The sequence below is a fragment of the Atractosteus spatula genome, chromosome 9 (assembly GCF_055471065.1).
Source record: "Atractosteus spatula isolate fAtrSpa1 chromosome 9, fAtrSpa1.hap1, whole genome shotgun sequence".
NCBI lineage: Eukaryota > Metazoa > Chordata > Actinopteri > Semionotiformes > Lepisosteidae > Atractosteus > Atractosteus spatula.
Window position 1 is genome coordinate 48,255,884 of NC_142714.1, and position 26,864 is coordinate 48,282,747.

General features: G+C 53.3%; 1 protein-coding gene across 1 annotated transcript; it reads left to right on the plus strand.

Moving 5' to 3' along the window:
* Positions 1-488: 488 nt before the first annotated feature.
* Positions 489-25,295, plus strand: frmpd3 (FERM and PDZ domain containing 3). The gene is made up of 15 exons (XM_088925640.1): positions 489-535; positions 1,177-1,331; positions 2,130-2,232; positions 3,284-3,329; positions 4,929-5,033; positions 9,633-9,740; positions 12,489-12,620; positions 12,908-13,027; positions 13,683-13,819; positions 14,866-14,992; positions 15,915-16,004; positions 18,036-18,215; positions 18,933-19,068; positions 20,532-21,434; positions 22,483-25,295. The coding sequence occupies exons 1-15, from the start codon at positions 495-497 to the stop codon at positions 25,293-25,295; spliced, it is 5,196 nt and encodes a 1,731-aa protein (XP_088781766.1). The 5' UTR covers positions 489-494.
* Positions 25,296-26,864: the final 1,569 nt, after the last annotated feature.

Sequence of the window (26,864 nt, forward strand, 5' to 3'; positions counted from 1 at the left end):
GCATCATCCAGGTGGGGCTGCACACTGGTGGTGGTCGGGGGGTGTCCCCAATACCTGTAAAGCGTTTGGAGTGGAGTGTCCAGAAAAACACTATATTAGTGTAAGTAATTATTAATTATGAATTATTATTATTAATGGCGGCAGGGGTCGCTGACATCCAAGAGAGCCCCAGCCTTTTAGTCCCCCCCCACGGCAATGGGGAGTCTCAGTCACAGTCGGCTAGTGACCTGACCCAGACCTTCACTCCTGCAGTGCCCCAGTAGCGGGAGGAGAGCCGGGTTTATGAATGACCTTCAACGCGTGTCCGCCCGGTGTCAGAAGCCTCTGTTTCTCTTCAAGCCTCGCACCCCGGAGAAGCTGTGCATGAACAGAGGGGGGGGTCTGCTTTATCACAGCAGACCTCTCGCCTTCCTCTTCTGCAGGTGAATGAGTGCAGAACGGCAGACTGCCCCCCGCAGTGAGACAGCGCCCCCCCTTGCCGCTCTGCTCAGGGGATGGCCCAGGTGCAAGATGGACGGACAGACGCCTGTGGAAGGTATTTCCTCTCTTGGCCCTGGAGACTGTGCTACGGAGCTGGACTGCAGTATGCATGCTCACTGTCTGCAATCTGCTTATCTTATTCACAAGAGAATAGAAGCCGTTACATTATTCTTGGCAAAATATTATAATTGTTGATATCTATCCACTGCTGTGCACAAATCTGAGATATTTTTGATTTTTTCTACTCTTTCCATTCAATGTTTTTCCCTCTTTATGCTGATGCTGATCTTCTACTGCAATTTTTGGTGTTTTAATTCTGATAGATTGATGTTTAGCAGTACAAAAAGCAGCCCTTTAGCTTTGTGTACTTGAAGGGAGGAGCAACTGATGCTAATGAATAGAAACACTTGATGTGGGGCTATTGGATTTGATTCGTGAATATGATTAGCTACTTCCACACACGATCTTGACTGCTCCCGTATAGTTTACCTTGCTTTGCTGTGTGAAGGTTTTGAAGGCTACAAACTGATTAATGACAAGCATGGTTACTTGTGCACTAAAAACATGTTACAAGCTTATATTTCTAAGTGCAGTGTACTGGGCATGTTCAGTTTGCTATGAGAGGGTGTAGGTGCCATTATTACATTGACTCTGATTGCTGTGTTGCTGGCTGCTGTTGCTGTGACTGTGCTGCAGCCCTGCTGTTCTAGAGGACAGTTGCAATGGCATGGACAGTGGCAGCCTGACTCCAGGCGCAGCTCGACAGGTCTCCATTCTGCGCCACCCCACTCACGGATTCGGCTTCGTCGCTGGCAGCGAGCGACCCGTCATTGTGCGCTCTGTCTCCCCAGGTAGGGCAGGGCCAGGGGTTGGTGTGGTCAATAGGGGTGGAGGGATGGGGAGGGCAGAGGAGGGGGGGGCGGTCATGTTAATGAGCATGTTTGTTTCATGCAGAAACACCCCCCTTGTTTCAGTGCAGAAGGCTGTCACTTGCTTCGTGGCAAAAGTTCTCTGCTCTGAAATGTGCTCTTTTTTGTGTCGTTTTATTGCATAATGACCATGGGCAGCAGAGCCTGAACCTTGTTGAAAATTGTAGAACCTCTAACTAATTACAAGCCAATCAATTAAAAGGGGCAGCACGGTGGCACAGTGGTTAACATTGCTGCCTCACAGCAATGGTGCCCTGGGTTCCAATTCCAGATCTGGGGTGCGCTCTACGTGGAGTATATATGTTCTCCCCATGAACACTCCCCATGTTCCTCCTACAGTCCAAATACATGCTGATAGGTTCATTGGCTTCTCGGAAAATTGGCTTTGGCGTGATTGCGTGTGTATACGTGTCTGCTCTGCCACGTATAGCGTCCTGTCCAGCATGTTCCCTGCCTTGCCTGTTGCCTGCTGGGACAGTCTCCTGCTGCTCCACGACCCAGAACAGGAGGAAGTGGTTAGAAAATGGATGGATGGATGAATTCCTTGGATGATCTTCTACAAAGTTCCTCTTCCAATTAAAAAACAACAAAACATTGGTCTGGACTGACAGGGCTGTCAGAGGCCTGTCTCCTTGTACCTCATTGCAGCGTCTGTCTCTGTGTCCTTCTGTCCCTCACTTCTCCTGTGGGCCAACCCTGCCTTCCCGCTCTGTGACTCAGGTGGGCCTTCAGAGGGGAAGCTTCTGCCTGGAGACCAGATCCTTGCCATTAACGAGGAACCTGTGAGCGAAGTGTCCCGAGAGAGAGTCATAGACCTTGTAAGGTAACATCCTTCACTGTGACCGGGGGGCGGGGCAAGAAGCGGGGCATGGAATGGGGAACAGGGCGTGGCACAGGGCAAGGCGGAGCCTCTGCTGTGTAGAATTGCAACAGAAAAATGTATTGCAGTGCCCTCTGTTGCTTTGATGCCTGAACATTTTTGGGACTTTAGCACATCATTTGAAACGTCGTTCTGGCGCAGCAAGCCTCCGTATAATTTCATTTATGGGCAAAGAATAAATTGTCACAATGCTCAAATCTTTTTTTTTGCACTTCAACAGCTTAAATATTAGCCAGCAAAAAATGTGTATAAATTGTAGATGAATTGACTGCAATTTTCCACTGCGCTGTGAAGACAGAGCATGAAATATTTTATACTGTGAGGTGAAAGGTTGGCACTCTAATTGCATTGCTAAGATTTATATTCCTCACATGCACGGTCCCGTTCTCCCTGGAGGCTTTCAACCAGAGGATTCTTGTCACCCTGGGTGAAACACACCTTTTGGATAAACAGCATGGAGACACAGGTCATTTGCTGGGGGGTTTCTGCCTGCTGTCTGTTGGTTGTGTTTCTTGAAGTGTCAATTACAGCCTCGTGCCGAATGAGAGGGCTGCAGATCCTGCACAGGGGATCAAATCTTATAGCAGGTGGAGAAAGACCCCTGTCTAATGAGTCCGCCTGTCGTGCGCTGGGGCATCACAGTGCTCATTTCCTGTTGAACTCAGCCTCCCTGCTGAGAATTAGCAAGTAAAAAAGAGACAAAAATGGAGTGAAATAAAGTTTCATAAGGGCATGACGATTGGTAGGTTCAGCTGCTTGTGCTGCTTGAGAAGGATTTACGATGAAATGCATTTTCACCCCCGAAACAGCTGTGTTCACCCTGAGCTTAGTCTTGGCATGGTGAGCTCCCCCTCTTCCAGTGGAAAATGGACTTGCCCAAATCGGCCGCTACCAACTTATCTCGGGAGGGTAGTGTAGGGCTGGTTTGGGAGAGAACTCTGTGCCAGTCTGGCAGTGTGATGCCCTTGTCTCACACCATGTCTTTTCTTCCTAGGAGCTGCAAGGAATCCATCGTTCTCACTGTGTTACAGCCTCACCAGGTAAGCATGGCTGACTGGTACACTTAATAATCATAAATTGCTTGTATATACTTTTCTGAAGGGGCTACACATGTCCTTAGATATAGGGGTGGTCTGACTTCATCCACACCTTAATCCAGGACCTACAAAGGTGACATGTAGAAGCTACCAACAGACTCACTACACAGACACAGGCTGGAGAAGTGAGAAATTGCCATCTTCCAGTCCCCCAGCTTCACCTAGGGCAGCTAACTGGTTTCTCCTGGGAGGTCTGTCATCCCAGTACTCACCAGGCACAGTTGGGCCAGGGTCTGAGATCTGGCTTTAATGTGGTTCGACTGCTGTTGACTGGAGTGCACACCTGACCATACTGACCAGTACAGTGCCAGGTACCTAAACCCGCACTGACCACCGGACCACGAGCCCTAGCGAAAAATCATTCCATTTACAAGTCAAGTGGCCCAAACCTGGAAGAGTGCGGTGTTACTTGTGCGTGTGCGTCGTATAGTGGAGGTGAAAACAAGGTTAACCTTGTATCGCTGAAAATGAAAGTATTAACATATTACGGTTCTGCAGGTTTCCTTTTTTGGTAGGCATAAAAAATATATGAAGTATAAAACTGATGAAATACACTGTAATACAGCGTAGGGCCTGAAAAGAGGTGTGAGGCAGTAGTCAGGGGTTGTGTCTGGAAGATCGATGGTTTAGATTGCAGGTGGGGTGCTAGTGTTACGCAGGTACTGTACTCTACCTGCTTCGGTAAAAAGCCCAGCCGTACAAAGGCAAGCCTCTTTGCATCCGTCAAGTCAAATCACCTGTACATTTCAGAAAGCTGATCGTGATGCAGACCATGGCTCTGACACATGCTGCACTATCACCGGTGAGGCTGACTCACCTGTCCCCAGAGCAGTAGAGAGAGTCTGCAGTAGAAGGGTCCCATGGGGATGTGAGCCCCACCAGTTTTTGAAATACACGTAGATGAGGCTGTTTGCTCCTGGGCTAAGGAGCAGGGAAAGACACAGAAGGGATCGATGGTTTGTCCAGAGGTGCGTTAATGCAATGGCTGCTTCATCCTCAGTGCACTTACACCCAGATAGCTCCATTACTGTCCACATTATTACCACAGCACCCCCCGAAACCGATCAATGCCAATCAGCCATGCCTCTTGCACACAGCGGCAGACATAACTATGAGCACCCTGTATCTGAAACAAATTCAGTGATTTATTAAAGGGATAGTCAGAATGTTTTTGGAAGTTTATTTCAGATCTGCTTGTTCTCCACACTGGGGTTGTGTAACTTGAACGGCTGTGCAGTATTACAGAATTACTGTAAAGTAACTAGAGACGACTCAGCCATTTGCACCTGTGCTAGATGGCAAAGCTGCCCTTTCCCTCATCTGGGTTTTTGATCCAAACAATTAAGGCGGAATGGGATGAACTTGCATTGGTCTAGACTGACAGGCTGTCCTCTTCAGCTTACAAGGTGGTGGGAAATTGGACAGTCGGAGAGAGAAGCTTTCTCTCGGTGTCTGTAGCCTTCTTCCTCGTGTCCGGAAGTTTTACTTCTTCCCCGTGTTTTACTTTATAGGTGTTACTCTCTCTGTCTCTCTCCCTTCCAGTCACCCAAGTCGGCCTTCATCAGCGCTGCCAAGAAAGCACGGCTTAGGACCAATCCACCAAAAGTCCGTTTCTCCGAGCAGGTCTCCGTTAGCGACCCCGATCCGGTAGGTCAGCGCCACACCGCCCACAGGGATCTTGTAACGAACAGTTCTTTCCGGACCCTATGCGGACGACACAGTCCGACGGAGTGGGGGGAACACTAGGGAAACGTCATGCAGGAATACGGGGCTGAAGACAGGGGGGCGTGTCCAAGGTGCGCTGGTGCACGGGGGAGGTGAGGCCGAGGCGAACAATCCGAGAGAGTAATCCTTAGGGAAAATCCAAAACACAAGGGTAAGTCCAGAACCAGAAGATCCATCAGAAGAAAGATTAAAAACCACGAAGGCCGGGTCGGAACCGGCGGACGGGGAACGGGAACGGGAACGGGAACAGAGGTTAAAACCTTAACGGGACCAGGCGCTTCCTGGTCCCGGACTCGCACGATATGGAAATCAGATGCAGAGCCCGGATGAGCGTCAGCGCCTGGCTTTTAAGGTGGGCTGGGAATAGGGAACAGGTGCAGAGAATAAAGTCTAGTGAAAGGGCTGGAGCACCCTTAAGGAGGGGGAACTATAATCGTGACAGATCTGTGTCTCTCGTTACGCTTTTAAGCAGCTTTTCTCTGACCTAACACTCTGACACTGCATCTGTGTCACAAAAGGCCCCTTAACATTCGAAGGAGGCTGAGGGACCAGGAGCCTCTTTACTGTAGACACGCTGCAAGGAAGTAATTATGCTAGAATCCTTCTGCATGTGCTGCTCCACAGACGTTTTTGGAATGTAAGGCTCAATCGGGAAAAATAACGTTTCAGCAGATTCCAGATTTTTAATCTCCTGGGTTCCTAGCTCAGGGTTTTTTATTAATCCGTTTTGTTTCATGTTGGGTTTTTTTTTTTTCAAAAACACAGTGCAGCAGCTGAACACCAAACACCTCTCCTCACTTATCAAGCCCTTTCATCAGAGTTACCCCCTTTCATCAGCGTTACCCCTCTTCATCAGATCTACCCCCTTTCATCAGTTACCCCACTGTCATCAGAGTTACCCCCTTTCATCAGTTACCCCACTGTCATCAGATCTACCCCCTTTCATCAGAATTACCCCCTTTCATCAGAATTACCCCACTGTCATCAGAGTTACCCCTCTTCATCAGATCTACCCCCTTTCATCAGTTACCCCACTGTCATCAGAATTACCCCCTTTCATCAGAATTACCCCACTGTCATCAGAGTTACCCCTCTTCATCAGAGTTACCCCCTTTCATCAGAGTTACCCCACTGTCATCAGAATTACCCCCTTTCATCAGAGTTACCCCACTGTCATCAGAGTTACCCCCTTTCATCAGAGTTACCCCCTCTGTGTATCCTTTCAAAGGAGTCAGTTGGCCGCGATGGATTCGACTGTATTATCAGAAAGCCCTCCAAGCCCTTATAGCTCTCACTCTGAAACCATGGATCCGAGAAGCAGCAGCGAGATCCGTACAAATGATGTCAGTAAAGGCCAGGATCCACTGATGCCTGATGTCACAGCTCCTAAACGCTCGCTTTTCCTCCACAAGTGAAGACAAGCCACATGTTCAGCAGGGAGAAGTTGTTCTTTGATTTGAAATCCACCTCAGACTGTTCCATAATCCACTGCAAGGCAGTGATAGCAGTTAAACAAAGAGTGAATGACAACAGAGATTGGTGTGCAGTGGGCTTATCCTACACATCAGAGAACCAAAGACCTTAAAGTATGAAAAAGACCTTACATTTGAGATATTTTGTTGTTTGAAGTAACATGTTAAGAGAAGTATAAGAAGAGTATTTTCTAGCACTACAAGGTTTGGGATTAATAAAAAATGTGCCACTTGCAAAACAAATCCACTGTGAGTCTGATGTTCCATAAGGAGCCATCAGACAGTGAAGCCATTAGAGAAACTAAACAGCCTCTTTCTACCTGCGGCATGGTCTTGAAGATGAATCGAAGGAAACAGGGGAAGAGTGGAAGTTTTCTTCACTGTTCCCTGAAGGAGAAATTGTCTGAAAAAAATCAGGACAACAACCTTCCCAAACCTCCCACTTGGCCACCTGGCTCTCCGGTGCAGTTCCTTACATGCAGGAAGTTTATTAGATCCGACGTGCATGTATTCCAGCAGTGCTAACTCAATGCAATGCACAAATGTCATATGGCACCTGAGCTTTCTTGAAGAAATAGAGGAAAATGAGGCTGTCTCCTGCGTGAGTTAATTTGATCATATGTCACAATTTCCAATACACTGTGGCATCCTCTAATTGCTATAGTAGGCCAGGCGTGAATTAACTCTATCACACGCAGCCTGCCAGTGGTTTATCAGTAATTTGAAACAAACCGTCCTATCTGGTTTTAAATTGCCTGCCCTAATGCTGCAGCCTCCCATGACTCCGTGCAATCATCTACTGCAACCTCTTTTGTTAATGCTGAAATGCTTCAGCACAGCAATCCATAATGCTAAATACAGCAATTAATAGCGCCATCACTGCCTAGTCACATGTACAAAAGATACTAGAGCAGTACATGGTCGACACTGAGAGTGCACTGCACTAAACCAGATTGTTTTGCACGGTGTAAAAACAAGTTTTTTTTTTTGTTCTATAAAATCTTTCTGTTTAGAAATAGCAAACCACTTGATCCACTTTATTTGCATAGGTTGATATTCTGGTATTCAGCTCTGTTAAGCTGAACACCAGTGTGGAAGATCCCAGCGCACTGAAGTCCAGTACACATTTCACAAGACCATGGTCAAATGTCTGCTCCACCGGATCTTACAAACAGCTACCAAATGGCAATTGTGCACAGACTGGTTGCTTTTTAAAAATGGGACAGCAGAGCCAGACTTTTTCCCTAGTACTCAGCAATAGAAACACCCACAGAAATTGAAACAACTATCAGACACCTTTAAAAACAAATTAACGTATTTCATACAAAGAAATTGTGGTTAATAATTCCAGGGAATGTCTCCAAAGGTCACTGCAATCTGAAGACACTTTAACACAGCAGGTCGTATTTACCTCTGAAAGCAGCTGTGTCAGTTTTTAAATTTAAACTCTCCCATAACCCCCCTCCCCAGCAGCGCCACTGTAGGACACAGAGCAGAGCTCTCCTCTCACAGAAGGGCCCCAGGGTTCCCTGCAACAGGAAGAGCAAACAGGCAAGACAGCTCCCTTCTAACCCTGTCACATAGTTTACTTTAAAGAGGGTTTTCATGAGCGAGCATAAAATGACCTTGTGTTACTTTTTTATTGTAAGAAGTTATCCTTGCAATATTTAATTATGCATGACTTGTGATACCGCTTCTGCCTGAACTCACCCTGAATATATATTAAACTTGGCAATTAAGTTTAAAACAAAATAACGCTATGTAGTCTTTGAGCATAGAGTAGCGGAGTTGCAGCAGGTTGCAGTAGAAACGGGCCGCACTCAGGGATGCCGCTAGGAGAGTCCGGAAAATCCGGACAGGGTTCTGGGGCAGAAGACCCACAGCAGGTTGCAGTAGAACCGGGCCGCACTCAGGGCATCCTGCTAGCAGAGTCCAGGTCCGGACGGGGTTCTGAGGCAGTAGTAGTAGCGCCCCCAGTCCTGATGGAAAGAGCTTCTCTGCTCTTGTTCTTCCTCAGCTCCAGACTCCATGCTTTTTTGCAGAAATGTTCTTCTCCACCCCCATCCATCCCATTATTTTATTATGTCATCCTTTCTTTAAACTTTCTTCCGAGTTCCTTTACATCTTTTCTCTTTCCTTACAGTGGCAGATGTGGAAGGAGGCAATGAAAATTGCAAGTCCCCACCTAAAAACCTCTGCAAAAAAATGGATTAATTAACTCTCACAATTTAGTCCAGTCTTCCCACCATCTAGTGCCCCTCCCCCCCCCCCCTCCCAGCACGGTGACACAGTGGTTAGCAGTGCTGGGGTCCTGGGTTCAACTCCTGGGATACTATCTGTGTGGAGTTTGCATGGTCTCCCCTGTTCGTGTGCATTTCCTCAGGGTGTTTCAGTTTTCTCCCAGTCTAAAGACATACTGGGGGTTAAGTGGCTTCTGGGGAAACAGGCCCAGGTGTGAGTGTGTGTGTTTGTGTCTGTCTGCTCTGCAATGGACCGGTGTCCCATCCAGGGTGTATCCTGCCATATGCCTGTTGCTTGCCAGGATAGGCTTCCCCCCGATCCTGAAGTGGAGCAAGAGGGTAGAAAATGGCTGGATGGATGTTTCAGCTACTGACACTCCCCTGAATATTCCTTCCTCTCGTTCCAGGCCTGGGCCATGTCCCTGCCTGACTGTACTGGGGCTCCCCAGGTGATGGGGCTCAGTGGGCTCAGTGGCCCCAAGGTTAGAAGTGAGACTGGTCAGCCAGGGCTCTCCTGGCGCACAACAAAACAGCGCCCCCTCTGCGACTTCTCATGGAGCTTGTCGCGCGCCAAAAGAGGGGTCCTGGTGGGTGGATGGGTCCCAGGAGCATGTCTGCATGCTCTTCATCACCCCTGTGCAGTGAGCCGAGCAATTCTAATCTGGGAGAAGGTGGGGAGGGAGAGGGGACGTACAGTGAAAATGATCAAAATAAGTGCGAAAGCTTTTCTTTCTGAGGTTCTCTCTTCTTTCACAAAGTCTCTTCTCTTCTCCCTGCCTGCTGACCGGCGTCCCTGTGCCTCTTCCCAGACCATGCTGAAGGACGACACCCTGCTGCTCATCCCCAACGTGCTCAAGGTGTTCCTGGAGAACGGGCAGATCAAGTCCTTCACCTTCGACAGCAGGACCACCGTCAGGGTAGGGGGGCACGAGGAGGAGGGGGGGATCCGGACTGGCCTGGGAAACGGAGATCAGGGCTGGAGCACGAGCAGGCAATAAGGAGGACACACATGGAATAGGAGGCCCTTGTGGGAGAGCATGGCTGGTGTTAAACTTCGGGGATTCTCTGGGGGACCCACAAGAGGGTACTACAGGCCAAGGGGAAACATTATAAACAGAGACCGATGTCACTTTCGAAAGCTGTCTCGGGAAATATTTCTCCAGAAGGAAAAATCAAGCCTTTTCATGGTGTTAAGCTTGGCTGCGCATGGACAAGGCCTCTAGCTTCCTTCTCATGCCGTAAAGATACAGATCAGCTTGTAAAGCTGATTGGGCCAGCGCTGGCGGGGGCAGGGGGCTCCCTAATGCTGGTCTAATTAAATGGTCTAATTAGATGTACTTAAGGTAAAATAAAAATCGATAAATGTTTAATGCAAGCCACTTATATAAGATCATGTTATGCCATAAGTGATTAAAACAATTTGGATTTGCATTAGTCCTGGTCTCTGGGAGCAGGAGGGAGGCAGTGTGGGACTTCATTAGGCCTGAAAGCCATGATGGCAGAAAGAACGTTTGGTGCTTTGCTTAGAGCTGATGGACTACGAGGGAGGGAGGCAGGGTGAATTAGAGGTACAGGCCGAGGCAGCAGGAGGGAGGCAGTGTGAATTAGAGGTAGGGGCTGAGGCAGCAGGAGGGAGGCAGGGTGAATTAGGGGTCCGGGCCGAGGCAGCGGGAGGGAGGCAGGGTGAATTAGAGGTAGGGGCCGAGGCAGCGGGAGGGAGGCAGGGTGAATTAGAGGTAGGGGCCGAGGCAGCGGGAGGGAGGCAGGGTGAATTAGAGGTAGGGGTTGAGGCAGCAGGAGGGAGGCAGGGTGAATTAGAGGTAGGGGCTGAGGCAGCGGGAGGGAGGCAGGGTGAATTAGAGGTCCGGGCCGAGGCAGCGGGAGGGAGGCAGGGTGAATTAGGGCAATGGGCTGAGGCAGCGGGAGGGAGGCAGGGTGAATTAGGGGTACGGGCTGAGGCAGCGAAGGGAGGCAGGGTGAATTAGGGGTACGGGCTGAGGCAGCGGGAGGGAGGCAGGGTGAATTAGGGGTACAGGAGTTCCCAGAGGGCTTGCCTGTGTCCTTAGCACCGCTGGCAGAACAGCTGGCAGTGTCTGGTCCTGGCAGGTCCTCGTGCCGGTTCCCCTGCATCCCCTGGCCCTTGTGACCGGCTTTGACATCCTGACAGCTGATTCCCAGCACAGCACCTGTACACTCCTCTCTGATGTGTTTAAGACCACAAGAACGGCTGCATCTAGCCTGTCTAGCTCATCGACGATCTCATCCAGCAGTTTCTTGGAAGAAGCTAGGGTATTGGCTTCAACGACATGGCTGGGTTGCGTGCTCCACGCTCCCACAACCCCTTGTGTAAAGACGTGCCTCTTGCTCTCAGGTTTAGAAATGGAGATGGTTGGAGGGGCTGTGTAGCCAGGCATTTCTTCAAAGCTCCTCTTTGCTCGGCCGTCTGCCCCTGACAGCTGATCGCTGTCTGTGGCTCTGCGAGGCTGACAGGTCAGCTGCGCCTGGCTGATCGCTCCTGCTGGATAGAGGCCACGCGCCCCGACAGTGGCGCACACACCGATGATGGAGCTGCATGGGCCTCAGAGATGTTCTGTGGGAGAAAGGCAGGCTGCAGTCCCCTAAAAGAACCCCAGACCCCCAGAGAAACACTCAACAGCCTGGACTTCCAGGAAACCTGAAACCCTTTAAGTCAGATCTTACCCCAATTAATACCAATGATAAACATCCCCAAGAGATTATTTTTGCAAACTAAACATTTGGCAATTGAGCTGGAGATGACAGCAGAATATAATAAAAGTTGTTAAATTAGTTCATTATGTATAAGGAATCATGATTTACTAGAGAATTCTAAGTGACAGCGTATCCCGGAGGTCCAGGCACACTCTTCCGTTTGGCAAGCCAAGTGCTGACGCACAGAAAACTAAGTGTCCAAAAACCGAGGGATTCCGAGTGGTACGTTTTATTTTTTTTTTGGCGGTATTTTGTGGCATTTTTCGGTTTTCAGTTTTATCTTTGGTGTCTTTTTTTTAGTTAGGAAGGGCGGGGTTAACAGATGACAGGGTCACTGGCCTGAGCTCCTGCAGAGTCTGCAGCCCCTGGGACGGATCGGCCCAGGTGTTGGTTCTGGGGCTCTGGGAAGGTGCCCTGTCATCGCTGGCCCGCCCAGGCTTGCTCTGTGAATGCAGCACGAGCCCTGCGCTACGACACTGCGCTCACACAGACCTGTACAACGTCTCCGCAGTCTCTCTGCGGCCCGGGGGTCTGCTATAGGAGATATGCTACTAATTGACTGGCCAGGGCAGTAGGTTTTTGTGACTCTGCATATAAAAGCATAGCGCTCCAGAGGAAAAAGAGCTTGAGGTGGGTTATGTGCTGATGAGTAACAAGTTCTTCCTTTCTTATACACGGGTCCGGTCACCCCCGGTGCTTCGTAGGGGACTCCGCATGTGACTGAGCTTTCTGTGGACAGGGACTTGAACTAGATGGGCAGCCTGCCCAGGTGACTGATGGGACCATCAGACCCCGGTATTATCAGGAGGACGCTCAAAACATGAGCCTCCACGCCCCCTGGGGTGACCAGAGCCATGAGGTGCCTCCACTCCCCCCCCCCCCCACCGAGACATTTCTTCCTCTGAGGCTCTGACCCCCAGTTTCCTCTCCTCCAGGATGTGATGTCATCCCTACAGGACCGGCTGTCTCTGCGCTACATCGAGCACTTCGCCCTGGCGCTGGAGTCCGGCGAGGTGGACCAGAACCACCGGCTGCACCTGCTGCAGGAGACCCAGCCTCTCACCCACGTGAGTCCCGACCCGAAAACCCTCCCCACCCCCCGGTCAGCATCCCTGTCCCCCTCTAGCAGAACGACTCCCCCAGCTCGGGAGCTCCTGGGCGACATCCGCCCCCAGGGGGCGGGTAAAAGTGCCAACCAAAATTAAATCCAGGTCAAAATAAAATGTGTTATTTACGCACTGTGGCTGTGCGGTTGCTCGCTCTGAATTGCAAAAGGTTGAAAAGAACATCGCCGGTGAACTCAGCCCTGGCTTTGTCATGTAGAGAGCACTGACTGTAGCCCTTCTCTCCTCAGGTAGTGCAGAGGACCTACTTCCAGGGCATGAAGTGTCTCTTTCGGATCTGTTTCTTCCCCAAGGACCCTGCAGACCTGCTGAGGAGAGATCCGGCGGCCTTCGAGTATCTGTACATTCAGGTGGGGCACCAGGCCGCTCTCTGCACCTCTGTACCTCTGTGTGCGGGAGGGACAGTAGCACGTAGCAGAACATAGGCTAGGTCCAGGAGTGCCTGGTAAAAACACACTATAAACCGTGCAGCTTCAAGGTAAACTAAAAGAAATGCACAGTGTATCGGTGCGAAAAGCACAATCATCTGTTGTGAACATTTACCAGTCATGCTGTCATATGGGGTGCAGCCCTGAGCTGCCTCACTGTAGCTAACTGGGATCTCCGACAGAAATTGATGTTTTACACTGATCTCCGTGCCCTAAGGTAATATTTCTCGGTGTTTAAGGAGCTTAGCTATGTTCTTCAGGATTTTCCAAGACAAACAAGCTCGGCCTCTCAATGGGTCTTTATATTGAATATGCAGATTTAATTTAATGGGAAACCTTTTTTTTTGTTTTGGAGCTATTTCAAGCTATTTCTGTCCCTGTTGAAGTTGCAACGCAACGCATGAGACAGGTTTCTGTTGCTCGGCCAGCGCGAGTGGCGTGACTCTGCGCTGTGGCCGTGTAGCTTGCGGTGTCGGGGTCAGAGGGCTGAAGCAGTGTCTGCTGATGGAGAGGTGTGACAGCACTTCAGTGCCTGGTGAGATATCGGCTGTGTCTCTCCCCCCCCCCCCCCCACCAGAGCCGCAATGACGTCATCAAGGAGCGCTTCGGCGCGGACTGGAAGTCTGACGTCACGCTGAAGCTGGCGGCTCTTCACATCTACATCACGGTGTCGGCGGCCAGGCCCAACCAGAAGATCTCCCTCAAGCACGTAGAGTGAGTGCCGAGCTCCTTTACTCCTCCGGACGCGCCAGCTGGGGACACCTTCTCGTGTGCGAGAACTTGCCTGGGAACCCACCTCTGGGACTCGAACCCGCGACCCTCCTTGTGCAGAGCCCTGTGCTCCTAACCACTATTCCAGGCAGCTGTGCAAGGTTCTTGGGTTGGGGGTGCTTGCACGCAACGTCCCAAATATTTTCCCAAATATTTTCCCAAATATTTTCTGCAGAGCAAGCCAGACCTCCGCCCCTCGACGTCTTGCCTTGCAGAAAGCGCAGAGAAAGCAATGACAGTGTGTGTCAGTGTGCTGTCGAGTGCTTTGGTGTAGCTGTTGTATTGCCTGTCACTAGTTTTTGATATAAGCAGGGAAGGGAATCGTGTCTATAGGTTCACCCTGACAATGCACCCTGAGCTCTGAACAGGCAGACAGGGAGGCTCCGTACTGGTATGGAGTTGTAATACAGGCCTGCTCTGGCGATTTTACCCCCAAGGCAGGGGGCTGGGGCAGGGGGCAGTGCAACGCTCCACCATTAGAGGGCGCTGGGTAGCTCATGGCAGGGAGTCTGCTCAGGGCCGTAGCGGGTTGCCGAATTGGCGCGCTCAGACACTTCACTGCTCTTTTCTTCCACGCAGCCTGAGGCATGATGTCCAGGGTTACGTCCTCTTGGATTTGAGTGAGGCTGAAAATGGCAGGTTTGATGCCCTGGAAAAGAATGTGCACAGATTGAGCTGGTCTTTTCATATCACTGCATTATGCAAACAGTTTCTCTTGGACAACACCAGGGGGCGCTGCACCAGCGTCTCCACTGCTCCTTACTGTGATGGACTGCACGTACGGAAGGAGAGATCCAAATCAGTGTCCAGGGAACATGTTCTCTATGGTGCCATGAGTACGTTCCCAAGCTTTGCTGCCCTCCAGTGCACACGTTTAACAACAATGTTGCTTGAACAGGTCCACTGATTCCATTAGCACCCTGTACAAGAGGCCTATATGTAGTGTGAGCCTGACGCCCTCTTCCTCTCTCTCCCCGCGGTTTGCCCAGGAAGGAGTGGGGCCTGGAGCCCTTCCTGCCCCTGACCCTGCTGCCCACAGTGAAGGAGAAGAACGTCTGCAAGTCCCTCTCCCAGCTGCTCAAGACCTACCAGCACCCTCCTCCCTCTGGGAACAAGGTAGCGGCACAGCGCCCCCTACTGCATGGGGATTATTTCTCTCAGGGCGTCTATCTGGCATCTTGCACAAAGCTGTTGTACTTTCTGCACAGTGCTTGATAACGATTTATTGCATGGTTGTGTACATAGCCTTAGTGGAAAGTTATGACATCTATTAAGAGTTTTATGGCATTGATTCCAAACGATGCAATATAATTCAGATCAGTGTTTTGCTTCCACCACACTACGCAGAAGACGGGCCAATTTCTTTGCCAACATGGGCAACATAACTCTTCGATCTGTGGAATGTCTGTGGATAGCTTGTCGGGTCTGGTAGCATGTGGCGTGCTGCATCAGCGCAGTAAGAGTGCCCTCATGTGGCAGAACGTGGAATAGCAGCCAAGCTTCCCAGAGCTGATGGGCGGTGCAAAACGCCAAGTACAGCAGTCTGCTGATGGTGGTAATCAGGGTGTCAGTGCTGATTCTAATTCACATCCATCCTCTTCCGCGGGTTGATTGAAATGATTGAGTGCAATTATTTCCGCACTTGCTCTCAATGGGGAGTTTAAAAGGAGGGATACCTGGACTAATCTGCAGCACGCTACCCGCCTGTTCCAGTCATAACATGATGCCGGACAAGGAAACAAGCACTTACGGTACTTGCAGGGGCACGTTTAAAAGGCGACAAAAGTCGATGGCAGTGCAAAAAAAAAAAAAAACACTCCTATTTTCTGTTCAACGGCAGTTATTGGCAATTAGCTGTTCGGCAGCATGTGTTGTGCCTTGCGCCGCTGTGTGTGGCAGCGCCCTGGAACAGCGCTCCGTGACTGCGGCCTCGCTGCGTGTGGGTGTGCCAGTCCCCAGGCTGGCTGTGTGTCTGTGTGACAGAGCTCCTGCTGTGCGGGCTGCCGGCGGGCTCATCTCTCGCGCTCTCCCCTGCCAGGTGCCTCCCCTCCAGGCCAAGCTGCAGTACATGCGCGTCCTGAACGAGCTCCCGCCCTTCGGAGGCCTCCTGTTCCACACCGTCGGCGTGGTAACTGACCCACTGCACGGACACGGGGATGGGAGGGGGAGGGGGCATCAAGCATACCAGGGTACAGGGTTCCAACGGGGCAGTCGCTCTACCGGCGTATGTGTGTGTGTGTCAATATCCTGAGCGCTGCCCCAGAAAACTGTGTCCATGAACAAAACACTTAGCACACACTGGAGCAAGCACAAACACACTGGTATACGATAGCTCGGCCTCATACAGAGTGTAGAAGGATGAGATGTAACTAGTCCGGCTGACACTTTTATTCAAAGCGGAAAACATTTTATCCAACTGGGTATCTCACCTCCGCAAATGTGTGATGTGCAACAGCTGTGCCCCTCCTGGGCTTTAGACACATCATGAGTCCAGAGACCTCACCACCGCCCCAGGAGTCCAGAGACCTCACCACTGCCCCGCACTGCCCCAGGAGTCCAGAGACCTCACCACCGCCCCACACCGCCCCAGGAGTCCAGAGACCTCACCACTGCCCCACACTGACCCGTGAGTCCAGAGACCTCACCACTGCCCCACACCGCCCCAGGAGTCCAGAGACCTCACCACTGCCCCACACCGACCCGTGAGTCCAGAGACCTCACCACTGCCCCACACCGCCCCAGGAGTCCAGAGACCTCACCACTGCCCCACACTGCCCCATGAGTCCAGAGACCTCACCACTGCCCCACACCGCCCCAGGAGTCCAGAGACCTCACCACTGCCCCACACCACGCCGTGAGTCCAGAGACCTCACCACTGCCCCACACCGCCCCAGGAGTCCAGAGACCTCACCACTGCCCCACACTGCCCCAGGAGTCCAGAGACCTCACCACTGCCCCACACCGCCCCAGGAGTCCAGAGACCTCACCACTGCCCCACACCGCCCCAGGAGTCCAGAGAGCTCACCACTGCCCCACACCGCCCCAGGAGTCCAGAGACCTCACCACTGCCCCACACTGCGCCGTGAGTCCAGAGACCTCACCACTGCCCCACACTGCCCCAGGAGTCCAGAGACCTCACCACTGCCCCACACCGCCCCAGGAGTCCAGAGACCTCACCACTGCCCCACACTGCGCCAGGAGTCCAGAGACCTCACCACTGCCCCACACCGCCCCAGGAGTCCAGAGACCTCACCACTGCCCCACACCGCCCCAGGAGTCCAGAGAGCTCACCACTGTCCCACACTATCCCATGAGTCCAGAGACCTCACCACTGCCCCACACCGCCCCATGAGTCCAGAGACCTCACCACTGCCCCACACTGACCCGTGAGTCCAGAGACCTCACCACTGCCCCACACCGCCCCACACCGCCCCAGGAGTCCAGAGACCTCACCACTGCCCCACACCACCCCAGGAGTCCAGAGACCTCACCACTGCCCCACACTGACCCGTGAGTCCAGAGACCTCACCACTGTCCCACACTATCCCATGAGTCCAGAGACCTCACCACTGCCCCACACCGCCCCATGAGTCCAGAGACCTCACCACTGCCCCACACTGACCCGTGAGTCCAGAGACCTCACCACTGCCCCACACCGCCCCAGGAGTCCAGAGACCTCACCACTGCCCCACACCACCCCAGGAGTCCAGAGACCTCACCACTGCCCCACACTGACCCGTGAGTCCAGAGACCTCACCACTGCCCCACACCGCCCCAGGAGTCCAGAGACCTCACCACTGTCCCACACCGCCCCAGGAGTCCAGAGACCTCACCACTGCCCCACACTGACCCGTGAGTCCAGAGACCTCACCACTGCCCCACACCGCCCCAGGAGTCCAGAGACCTCACCACTGTCCCACACCGCCCCAGGAGTCCAGAGACCTCACCACTGCCCCACACTGACCCGTGAGTCCAGAGACCTCACCACTGCCCCACACCGCCCCTGGAGTCCAGAGACCTCACCACTGCCCCACACTGCTGCCCTCTGATCCAGGAGGTCACACACTCAGGCTCAGCATGTGCTGCACCACGTGCAGAGGTATTGCAGGAAAGCCTGGGCTGGGCTCTGAGGTGCGGACGCCACTGTCTTCTCCAACAGGATGAGAAGCAGTCCGCCACCACGCTGCTCGTGGGGCCGCGGCATGGAATCAGCCACGTGATCGACCTGAAGACCAACCTCACCACGGTCCTGGCCGAGTTCAGCAGGGTGGCCAAGGTCCAGCTCTTCCGAGAGAACCAGGGAGTGGCCCGCGTGGAAGTCAGCATCCTGGAGGGGAAGGTAGAGTCCGGACAGGCCCTGGGGCCGTTCACACTGCATCGCAGGCTGGGAGGCCCAGCAGCTCCTGGGGAGAAACGAAATCCAGGGACTTTCGGACAGCCCTGGCGTGCGAATCTGAATCCCGCTGGCATGCAGCTATTTTCCGATGAGAACACATCTTACTTTCCAAAAAAGAGATCAAATAGCAAAAACCCTCTGTCGACTACCTGATGAGAGAGGGGATTTGTCGGGGCTCAGGAATGAGCTGTTGTTAGCTCACTTGCGTCACCAGAAGTCCTCTGCTGGGAGGCACAGCCCTAATTAGTATTTTCATCAGGCTTTTCCACTAAAGTCAAGTGATGGTCTCGGCAGTGGAAACGAAACCTGCTTGGACGCAGGAGGTGACGGCATTTTCGTTATAAACATTTTGGTCCGTTGAAAAACAAAAAACACATTCACAAAAATAACTAGACTATTTCACCTCTGCAGTCGCTCTCTCGTGTGTACCTTGTAGCTGTTTTTGTCTGAGGAAGGAGGAGGTGAGCCTCTAAAACATGCTGTTAGGTCAGCTTTCAGACTCAAAATGTGAAGCACTGAGGTCAGAGTGTGTCCAGTGTCCATACATGTGCAACAAGGAAATGTCTTTGAGAGAACTGTCATCGTGCACACAACCCCGGCTGCCAGTGCTGACCCACACACGCACAGCTGACTCCTGTCCTGACTCTTCTTCCTCCTCAGCCTCTAGTGCTACTCATGGAGTGGCCAGACGCCATGAACTTCGCCTGCCTCATCTCGGGCTATTACAAGCTCTTTGTGGACCCCAAGAAGACCATTTTCTGCCGGACACCTGGTCAGTCCCACATGATCAAGGCAGGTATGTTAGTGAGTAGCTCTTCTGTTTACAGTGCTGGGCCTGAGAGAGGAGGGTCATGTCAGGCTCAGTGATATCTCACCTCGGACGTGTGGTGCTGTTTGTTCAATTGTACGCTGCTCAGCCAGCATCAGCTAAACCTAACGGCTTCATTCAGGTGTGCAGGGGTTTTAGTCAAGACTGTATCTTGCATGTGATGAGAAGCACAGTCTGTGACCTGATAATGCCCAGCAGCCACGCGATCGTGTAGCACTTTGACAGAAGTGCCTCCAGCCCTCAGAGCTGCAGCAGCTACAGCCTCTCTTCCAGATGAATCCCTGCGGAATACTTTGGGCAGTGCTTCCAAAACCTGGTCCTGGAGGAACCCTGAGCCCTTTTGTCTTCCAGTTCCAACCGAGTTCTTGTTCCATTCAGTCCAACTCTGTTCTTAATTAATTAAGATGTTTGATCTCCAGTTAATTGTTAAGAAGCTTCTTGGAAGCTGCATGGGGTTAGTAATTAGCATCGAACCAGAGACAGTTTCTGATTTTCACAGCTCCCTTCATTCGAGCATGTGCAGGGCTACTCCAGGAGCTCAGCCAGGTCCCACTCCAGTGGCCATGCATGCCAGATCTTAACATGTGGACAGCTGCCCTGGATTTATAAGTTAGGGGTTATGTCACCACAATGGCTTCCTGGGCTCCATCTGGCTGGACGGTCATCTGCTTCTTCGCACGGGGAAAGAATAAGCATTAGCCACCATTGACTCATGCTAAACCAGTCACCCTGGAAACGTCATCCCATATTTACGCGCTCGTCTTCTGTGCCTCTGCCAAGCCCACGCCTCCCATCTCCATCCCAAGTCAGCTTCGTTTGCCAAAGGTACAGATTCTTGCTTACTTTTATGTCCTGCGCTGAAAAATACAACATTCCCTAAACCGAAGGCATGGTTCACATCTCCCCAAGCCAAGCCATCTTACTGGTCGCTTCATGCATCTTCGCTTGTCCTGAAAAGTCTCTCGATCTCCATCTCTCTGTATTTCTCTCTTGCTCTCCCTCGCCACGACTGAAGTTACTGCAGTCATTCTCAAACTAAGTCATGGGCAGCAGGACAGCTCGCCTCCATGTGACCTACAACCTCTGCATCCCTGCTTGTCAGAAGTAACATCTCCGTGCCTGCAAGCGTCATCCCAAACCATTTCGCCAAGCTGTTCGGTCCAGCAATAATCGGTTCTGGCCCAGCACCATTGCTTGGTTCTTTAAGGCACCATTGGCCCTGATAAAAGGGCAGCGTCCAGGATTGTGTCATGCCCATCTCATCGGACAGAGATCTCAGGACCCATCCATAGTGCATCACTGGCAGGTCTGTCTCTCTTGCATCAGGTACAGAATCAGACAAAACACTGCAGCCCTGCCATCCGGACATCCTCCATCCAACCATCACTTATCTCACCACCTTTCAGCTCTTCTGATAATTATCTCTTTAGATTACAGAAGTGCCCATCCTATCCCAAGACCAGTGCCCTCCATCACGGGGGCCATCAGGCTGGAAGATGCAGCGATCAGAGAAGAGCTGCCCAGAGACACAGCCCCAAGGTCAGCTGGTCAGGTGGGGGCAGACTCCCTGGGTTTCTGCTACCTGCACACCAAGGACCAGCCACAGCAAAAGCAGCAAAAGCAGCAGCAGCAGGATGGGCTGATGGACATCAACGAGAATCTGGTCTCAGGGGAGGAAGGCCGGCCTCGCACGAAATCGGACCCCACTTTTAACAGCTCGGAGTCCATCGCAGGTCCAGACAGCCCTTCCCCAAACATCCCGGGGGTCCGGGCCCGGGCATACACCATGGACCCCACCCAGCGCCCCGAGAGATTCTTCTGCGACTCCTGCAAGGCCAAGCTGAAGGCCGAGGCGGCGGCGGCGGCGGCGGCGGGCGCAGCCAGGGGCGTCCGCCCTCAGGCCCCGCCGCGCTGCTCCAGCTCCTGCGCCTCCTCCCGCGAGGGGGGCGCTGTCGACCTCATCTCTCTCCCCCCACCGGGCAGCGAGGAGGACGAGGAGGAGCCCGAGGGGGGCGCCGTCCAGCCGGCCCCCCAGACCATCGCCGCCCCCCCCCCGGGTTTCCGCGACAACAGCTCCGATGAGGACGACCCCAAGCGCCGGGCGGCGGCGGCGGCGGCCGCGGCGGCGGTGGTCGCGGGAGGGGAGGCGGGGCCAGGGCCGGGGCTGTCGGAGGAGGTGCCCGTGACGCTGATCGACAGCGTGGCGACGCGGACGGTCCGGGATCACGCCCAGGAGCTGGACGAGGCGCTGGTGTCCACGCTGCAGGCTCTGGAGGCCCTGGCGGCGTCGGAGGACTACCCCCACCATCACCAGCAGCCCCCGCAGACAGCAGGTGGAGACAGGGCGGACAGGGCTGCAGGCTGTAGGCTGCTGCCGCTGTCTTTACCCACTCACCAGCAACGGGCCGGGCTCGCTGGGCCTGTCCGACACACTGCAGACATCGAGGCGCCGCGCCAAAGCCGAGACGCTGCCCGTTTTAACCGCGCAGCACTCTGGCACGTCTCCCACAGCATGGTCTTAATCAGTGTCATGACGCGCCAGTGTGCTTGTCATTCCTTTCCAGAGCTCGTTACATAAAGGTGGAGAAATCCTTTTTTTTAAGCTGCATGAAGTTGTAGGCTTTAAAAAAAAAACTCAGAATCGCAAGAAGTGCAAAACACAGAGGAGCTCTCATTACATCTTACATAAAAGGGCATGTGGCATTGAGACTTCGCTGCCTCCTGACATTAAAACACCTTTACAGCCACTGAAATCGCTGTAATCATTTTGTAGTGAACTTGGCGGTCTGTAATTTAATTCTCTAAAAGCCCGTTATCATAATCCAAGAGGGAGCAATTCCCTCAGACAAACACTCCAGCCAAGGATGGTTCTTTCTACTTTTATATTTATCTGATTTGTATTAAAGGATTTTTTTTTTCAATGAAGCCATAGTTTGGTTGTTTCCCCTAAGACGGCAAGTCTGTACGTTCAGCTGTAATAAACTAGAAATGTGTTGTTCTGAAATATCTTGTGGCCTGTTCTCAAGAGTCATAAACCAAAAAATGCTCACATGTCAGACTGCAGGTTTAAACCATTTTAAGTATTAAATGCATAAAGGTGCTTCACTAAAGGGTGCAATAGATAAGCCACTGGAATCATTTATGGTGCAATTACAACAGAAGCCTTTAAATTAAAACAAAGTACAGACTTTAAATTGTCATACTCTGTCCTGCCGAGCACAATGCAATTGTGTCTGTTGCTTTTCTGATCCCTAGTGAAAACCCTTATTAGCTATGAGTATTTCTCCCAGTCATCCATAGTCACTTCACTAAGGGTTTTTAAGACACAGGAATTTTGTTTTTCTGTCCCTGACTTTGCGTCTATGCCCTGGTCCTCTGCAGGTCTGATCGTGCTGGCAGCGATAACCCCTGAATCGTCGCTGGACTCCGGACATGAGACCAACTCCTCCGAGCTCAACGATGTCTCCGAGATGGTGTCGGCCATGAAGCAGCACCAGAGCCAGGCCTATCTCCTGGCTCACCACGTCAACAAGGAGCGCCTCTTCAGCCGGCGGGACTTCCCCCTGGCTATCCCCGGCTGCACCACCCAGGCTCTGGGGGGGGCGGCCTTCTCGGTGGGACAGCTGCGGACCGCCTGCTCCCCCAAGCCCCTGGTTCTCACCAAGACCACCCCTCTGCGAGTCAGCCCAAGCCAGGACGTCCCGGCACCCCCAGGGCAGCAGGGGAGGACGCAAGGCCCAGCAGAGAGCCCTCAGACCGCGGAGCTGAACCTGGCAAGCACCCCTGGTCCCAGTCTCAGTGACGCTGTGGCCTCTCCTTCTCAAGTACCCGGTGGGGAGATCAAACAGGCCAGCCAGGGGGAGAAGAGTCAGGTCACTAAGGACCAGAAGGTGCCGAGCAGTGCAGAGGGTAAGCTGAGCCCTAACCCTTCTGCAGGGGTGAAAGGAAAGGTTTTCTGCATCCCAAGCCCAGAACTTACCAACAAAGCCTTACCCATCCTGTTGCCTGTGGACAGTGCCGTTTCTGCCAAGATCCGTCAGACTAACAAGCTGTGCCAAGACGCCGAGGCTGCCTCCAGTAAGACCAACAAGCCTTCTAGCTCCAAAAGCGTCCTTCCTGCCGGGGAGCTGTTCTGCACCTGCCCTGGGCGAGCAGAGCCTGGACCCCAGGTGCGCCTGAAAGACCCCCAGGCACAGAAGGTGGTGGCTTTCCATTCCTCTTCCCCGACGGACGACGAGCGGCTGCGAGCGAAGGCCAAGGGGCTGCACCTGCCCACCGGCAAAGAGAGCACGGTCAGGGCAACCGAGCAGAGCCACAAGCCCGGGCTCCTGGCTCCACCGAAGTACTCTCCACTGGCCCCGGACAAGCCGGAGCGCAAGGAGAAGCCGGAGAGCAAAGCAGACGCATCTCAGAGCAAAGGCACCGGGGAGTCTCAGAAAGTCCCTAGGAATCTGATACCTGGGGCGGAGAGCCCCCAGCCTGCCGGTTCGGGAGACGCCACAGCTACTGCCGCCGCTGCTACGGAGAACAAGAGGCAGAACGGCAGCAAGAACAAGCAGCAGCGCAGCGCCTCCTTCCTGAGCTTCAGAAACCTGCTGTCGGCCACTTTCCCGGCCCGGATGCGCCGGGAGACGGACGAGCGGCAGGCCCAGCTGCAGAAGGTCCGGCAGTACGAGCTGGAGTTCCTCGAGGAGCTTCTCAAGCCCAAAGCGGCGCAGGTGGAGTTCCTCCCTCCGGGGCCCTCGCCAGTGCTGCCGGCAGGCACGCCCTGCCTTTGCCAGCTCCGCACTAGCCCCGTGCAAAAAGTCCCCGGCATCTCCCGGGAGCAGCGGCGGAGCTGCGACTGCAAGAGGATGTGCCGTGGGATCCGGCTGCCGGACACCCCCGTGGGATCAGCCATGGAGAGGAGAGGGAGGGAAAGGACTGTCAGTAAGCACCCCCCTCCGATCCTTAAGCCCTCCCAGCCACAGGAAGGGCACAGGAGACCGCAGACGCTAGAGATCAAGACCACCCGGATCCGCTCCACCAGTCTAGAGTCCCGTGAACCCCGAGACCAGCCCATGTCCTGCTTGCCTGCCTGCGCTTCCCGGTCCGAGTGCATGGGGGCGCCTCAGTACAAGAAGCTCCTGAGACGCTACAGCATCAGCGAAGCGGACAGCAGTGAAAGGGCACCCCTGTACGCGGAGGCCAAGCCTGCCAAAGCCAAAAGCCTGGAGAAGGGAATGGAGAGATCCCGAACGGGTGCCAGCAAAGTACCCACCCCGGGGGAGCCCTCCTACGTGCAGCTCGGGGAAGGGAAGAAGAAGCCGGTGTTCTCCATCCAGGGCGAGGCCGGGAGGGAGCTGGAGCTGCTCCGCGAGGGCAGGGTGGGGGCAGGAGAGGTGGTGATGGGCCTGCCGGGAGAGGAGGATGAGGACGGGGAGAAGTGCTGCTCCTTCTGCTTCTGCTACCGCAAGTGCGAAGCGGCGGACGAGAGCAGCGAAAAGGACGAGCTGTCCTATTCCATCCCCCTGCAGGTGCTGCCGGGGATGCAGCTGGACGCAAACACCCTCCCCGTGGTCAGCAAGACCCTCCAGGTCCTGGACGCTGATGGCTGCAGTGGAGAGGAGGAACCACAGAGTCAGGAGATTGACCTCCGCAGCTCTGGCACCCTGGAAGGCAGCCTGTCCCGGGTGCAGGCCCTGCAGGGCAAGACCTTCTCCCTGCCCGACGGCTTCCTCAGCGCCCAGCTCGACGCCAACGAGCTGCTGGCCATCCTGCGGCAGTGCGCGGGCAGCCCCCAGGCGGAGGACGAGCCCCGGCTGCAGGCGCCGCGGCTCGCCGAGTACAAGCAGGAGCTGGCCCTGCGGTTCAAGGAGTTCCGGGCCTCGTGCCGGCGCGTGGCCGGCGTGGAGAAGAGCCCCACCCGCATGCTCGCCGCCGTCTCCGCCAGCTTCCAGGTGCTCTGCGGGCTGACAGAGACCTTCATCAAGCTGGTGCGGGGGGTGCGCTCCGAGGCCCAGAGGCTGGAGCTCCTCAGGAAGGTGGAGGAGGTGGCGCTGAACTACACCTTCCTCCTGCGGGCGGCGGAGGAGTCCATGGGCAGATCCAGCAGCCTTCCCACCAAGAGCAGCAGCGGCGCCGGCCTGCCAGCCCCTGCAGGCACCATGGTGGGCTCCCTCTCGTGCTCCATTAAGACCCTCATCGGCAAGTGAAGCTCCGCGGGAGCCCGCACCACACACCTCTCCTCACAGCACCCTGACTGGCTGACCACCCAGGGCCCAGCGACACCACCTCCCTCTCCACTTCCTCCGAAAGGGGCTGCAGACCCCTGGGAAACCAAAGGGATGGGGACAGTGACTGCCCTTTCTCGTGACTCCAGGACCACCTGTTGAGTATTTGGCAAGAAGAGGAGTATCCTTACTGGTTGCATCTCTTTGATTTCTTCCCAAGTTTAGTTTTGTGCCGTCACACCTCCGGCCCGCATGGCAGCACAGCCGTTCCTTCTCCCCATCTTCGCAGAGGCCCAAGGCAGCAAAGGGTGTCTCTCTCTCTCTCCGGCCGCCCTAGGGAGACCCCATCCCCAGCAGCCACAGCGAGCGCCAGGCGTGGAGGCCAAAGAGGTCAGCGTTCCTCTGCATTCAGCCGGACACCAGACCGGGCCCGGGGGAGAATCCTGCAGAAGATCATACCAAGCCCTTCGGCATTCATTAGCGTTTTCTGTCACAGCGGCTGAGACTTGAGGTTTTCATACTGCGTTAATTTTTAAGAGATAATCTTAACAATGATATTAATCCTAATAATAACGATGATGATGGCAGTGATTAAAGAACCGACATCTAATGTGCACTGAGCAGCATATCCCTCTAAAAATGAAATGTGAGTAGCTTATTCTATAAAATTAGTTGGTTGATTGGGTGGTGTGTTTGTTCGTATGATGTTTTGATACTTGTGATGCTGTATGGATTACTGCACTGGGTATGTGAACAGTGTCTTTATGGACTCTTCAAATGTAATGTGTTCACAAAGCTGAGTTTTTAGATCACTTCAGATGTATGTACTATTAAGACGCACATGGGGGCACAAAAGCTTCTTGATGCCTAGTGAAGAAGGTGGGGCACACATGCTCAGGGCAGACAATGTAGCAGAGACTCAAACTCACCATGGGTCGCATATTTCAAAGGGACAGTCCTACCACAATGGGGAGCTCAATGCAAACCCGTTCATTGTGAAATCTGTAGAGGTGCTTTTTGCTGTGTGATTTCTCTGATCCACACTCAGATGTGCCAAAGCAAAGGACTGGGCCAGACTCCTATACTCGCACGTGCACGAGTCTCACACACATACACACTCATCATCTGCTCATCCCGAATGTCCTTTGCATGACTCCAGACAAGCTCCTCACACGGGCAGAAAAGCATGGAAATGGCAGATTCCCATGCCTTTCCCCATACTCATGCACTGTCTCAGGACACACAGTGACAGAATTTAACTCACCAGCCCATTCCAAGCCACGCTTGATCACATTCCTGCCAGCTGAGATTTTAGCACGGATTGGAAGGTAAATGTCTCCCTGATCTGCCGCCCTGCAGGCCACTTGATACCTCGAGAGGTTTCCCTTTGTTCCACTTTTCTCTGAGGTCTTATTTTTTAATAAGTTTTATAGGCTGGCAGAAACTTCAATCAAAGTACCGTTACGGCAAACGGGGACTTTCCGTCGTGTTTAAGAAAACCGTGCTCGGTCCCTTTACCCTTCTCCCCCCAAAACCTGACGTTGCAATTTT